At 48.2% G+C, this 3,686-nt stretch overlaps 2 protein-coding genes across 2 annotated transcripts; both read right to left on the bottom strand.

The window, feature by feature from the left end:
• Window positions 1-444: 444 nt before the first annotated feature.
• On the bottom strand, window positions 445-1,104 carry TEOVI_000432600 (class-E vacuolar protein-sorting protein 24 (Vps24p), putative; the record flags this gene model as incomplete). The annotated part of the gene is made up of 1 exon (XM_067227107.1): window positions 445-1,104. One exon carries the CDS (start codon window positions 1,102-1,104, stop codon window positions 445-447), a length of 660 nt encoding a protein of 219 aa, XP_067083208.1.
• A 427-nt stretch (window positions 1,105-1,531) lies between these two features.
• Window positions 1,532-2,455, bottom strand: TEOVI_000432500 (glycosyl transferase-like protein; the record flags this gene model as incomplete). Its single annotated transcript, XM_067227106.1, has 1 exon — window positions 1,532-2,455. One exon carries the CDS (start codon window positions 2,453-2,455, stop codon window positions 1,532-1,534), a length of 924 nt encoding a protein of 307 aa, XP_067083207.1.
• Between the last annotated feature and the right edge of the window lie 1,231 nt (window positions 2,456-3,686).

The following is a 3,686-nucleotide window of genomic DNA, read 5'->3' as shown; positions in this document are numbered from 1 at the left end:
CCCCCCCCCCCCATCGTCTTTGCAATAGTATTCACCAATGAAAGTGGAGAAGGTATGCAAGAAAATCATAAATGAAGAGGGCACGAAAAAGGTGGTAAAAACACTTCCCTACGCTCGTTTGTGTAACCAAGTGCCGCAGCGAAATCTCCACATACTTCCTCTAGTCGACTCGTTGCTGTTGACGCGTCGTAAAACTTCTTCGAGATGCTTCACACTTCCGCCGCGCCATCAGCAAGGGATGTAGGGGAGGCGCATGTTGCGAAGCGCTAAGATTATTGAGAGGCAAAAAGGCAAAAGCACTCAATAAAAAGAAAAAGGGTGGGAAATCACAGACTACAATATAATCGTATTCCCACCGACAGTCCCTCCTCTCTGCACACGGACACAGACGCATTCACACCCGGCAGTCCTTCCACACCTGAGGAAGTAGAGAAAGTGAAATAGTCAACTAACAGTCCCACGAAGCATATTCAACCTTGCCACTAACTCGTCATCACTCTCCAACTCCCCTTCGTTCTCCACTTCTTGCTCCTGTTGCACTTCTGGGAGCCTCGATGTACCAACCACTGTGCCCTCCATTTTCCCCTGCGTAACCTCCACCACAACCTTCTCAACTTCATCCTCCAGTTCCGTATCACTGATGTCCCCGTCCAATACATCGTCAATCGTGTCGTTCATCATTTCTTCAATCAACCCGGCTTTGGTCATTTCTCTGCCTAGTGACTGTATCGACTCGCGCACCTCGCGTATGTGCATCAATTGATTCATCTGTGTCATAACAACAGCGCTTGCCTCGATGCGCCCAGCAAGCTTAATCTGCGACACCTGTTGCTGCAGCTGCATAGAAACGGAGTTCATTTGAGTGCGTGCGGTATGGAGGCGCCTCACGGCTTTGCGAGAATGAATAATCTCCTTCGCCAACATCCGCAGAACCACAGTGTCACCTTTCTTTGCAGCCTGCCTGGCGGTTTGTTTCACCTTCATTTCCTCTCGTTGAATTTTTCTAATTTGAAGATCGAGCTTCCGCATTTCTGAGTTCAACTGTCGCCGCCACTCTTTGGCCTTTTCCTCGGGGGGCACCCTTTTGAACCACCCGGAAAACATCCACCTGGAAGCAGCTAAAAAAAAAGGATCAGAGCGAAACAGAAAGCAAACCGGTTGCCGTCGACGGACGCGTTGCTTTGACCGGAAACACGTGTGTACCTACTAGAAAGTAATCAACAAACGCTTGACCGTCGGCAACAGCCCTGTGCCGCACATTCCGACACAACAAGGATATAAAACCGACGATAAACAGAGAGGGTAGTATGAGAACAGCGCAAGTTTAACACCACTTTGGTGACCAAAAATAAACCAGCTACAGAAACAGTATCCCAATAGTTTCCGCCTACACACGATGCTGCAAGCAATCAACACATAAACAATGGAAATGGTACGTTGTAAAGTGCACACTTAACATTTCATTTAGACCAGTTTACGTGGATAGAGCACGGTTATATCAACCATATCTGCATGCCTTCAGGGTTACCCACTACGGTACAAGGGTTCCAGTCTCCTGAACTTCCCACCCTGCGGCCCTACACCTTGCCCTTTCCTCTTCCACCTCATCCCTATCACATACGCCACCGCTCGCACTTTGAATGTCTGAACCCATTCGGGTCGCTTGCACCACCAGCGGAGGCTGCAGTGTATAACAGTTGGGCACCGTTACGTAAGGTACACCACCAGCGCCGTCACCCGCAGTCCTCAGCGTCATCATTGTATCCAATTGGTAAGTTACAGGGAAGCAAGCATCCAACAAGAGGCGGGCACCCCTGTGCGAAACCACGTAACAATTTGTTGTACGATGCATTTGTGGCACTCGACACACACCCTCAGCCACTCGCAACTGCGGAGCCTGCCCCGCCGTGTCAAGACCGCTAACATATAGCAGCTCCCAGTCGCTTGGAACTTGCTTTGCACGAGCCTCGTATTTGTGATGAAAGTCTTGCGGGAACAAAGAATCGTCTTCCACAACAAGAACAGATCGATGACGACTCGCAGCGATCTGCGCCCACAACAATGCGTGGCTTAACGCGCATCCCACAGCCCCGGGATTCAAGTCCATCCCCCAAATACGGCGATGCTCAGGTTCCTGCAGACGAAGTAACCCGAGCCGCGAAATCAAACCGCATGCGTGTGCCTTCTGAAGATCAACATTCCTGCCATCTACTGCCGGAAACCGAACGTATTCCTCATGAAGGAAACCTGCGCGGCTCAACTGCTGCGTCGCAAACTCCCAGCGGTCTGGACGTCGGTCAAGGTTAATGACGTACACGGCATCAAACAACCGACCCGCAGCAAATGTAGAAGAATACCGGTAGCCCTCAGAAGTCACTGAGCTTTGGCGCATACTGCAACTCTTCCTGTTGCTTTGACAGGTAGCAAACATGCACATTCTTCTTGGTAGTGACATATTTCGTTGCTGTTGTCGCCGTTTTGGAGGGGGGCCCTTGCTATTTCCTGTCCCGTATGCAAGTCAGCATTCAGGACTGGAGCCACACACGTTTCAATAGTCGAGCGACACTACACCAACACTTCAAGGCCCCACCTACTATTAAACAAGGCACCCTACAAAATGGAGTAATAAGAATGGCAGCGTGACGATGAGTTTTTTTCTTGTTTTTATTATTTATTTATTTTTTTTTTGAAGTATGCAAAATAGTGGCAGAAACCACAGTAAAATAAAAGGGATAGTTAAATAGAAGCGGGGACGTAGCCACTGCAACACACACTTTCCCTCTTCCTCTTCCCTCCACCCAACTTTTGACAAAACAGCACAGAAACAGCTACTGACATGGCAATAGTACTAGTAAATAAACTGGTTTGCAAAGTCACTTCGCGAGCATTGAGTTTTATCCCTTCATCAAACAACCATATTTACACACGTGTGCACACAGACAACGCGTCTCGCTGCTCCTCTTCTTTTCTTGATTAGGTAACAACTCGCCGGATACATATTTTGATGCTCCCCTCCCCCGTCATCGGGGGCAAGCCTAAAGAGAAACAAATGATCAACCAGTTGGTTACACGCTAAAAAAAAAAAAAGAAAGACAAAAAATGAGGGTATAACACATCTACTCACTTTTGTGTAAAGTCGGAGGCTGCAGTACAGCCGAGTGCTTGTGGCTGCCACCGCATTCAACTAAGCGGATACCTTTCCCCCACCCCCCCCCCCACCCCCGTAAGGCGTGGAGGGAGAAATAAAAAAAAACGGTGACGGAACCACAACAAGTGCAATATCCTTCTACGCCTATTCAACTTCAAACACACCTAATTCACCTAGGTTCGATATCCTTGGGCACACATATCAATGCGTGACCTTTCAGCTTGCGCAAAAAAAAAAAAACTACCAAGAGGAGAAACGGATGGAAAAATAAAAACGCAAATGAAAAATAATCACTTATCCATAATATATTTGGGAGTAGTCACACAAGCTCTGCAGGGGCGAGCACCCAACATCAGTACACTCACAGTGTGGCAGAGCACACAAGCGCCGAAGTGGCGTGTGGCGACATTTTAACCCCAACCACGGCGTACGTTACACTCTTGAAAAAAAGTAATAAAGAATAGAAAAGGGGGAAAACAAACTCATTGCGTGCATTCACTTCTTTCGCAATAATTTTCTCCCACAGGTACACCTAACA

This window comes from Trypanosoma equiperdum (assembly GCF_001457755.1).
Source record: "Trypanosoma equiperdum strain OVI genome assembly, contig: ctg_896, whole genome shotgun sequence".
Taxonomy (NCBI): domain Eukaryota; phylum Euglenozoa; class Kinetoplastea; order Trypanosomatida; family Trypanosomatidae; genus Trypanosoma; species Trypanosoma equiperdum.
This window is presented reverse-complemented; position numbering and strand designations above follow the sequence as displayed.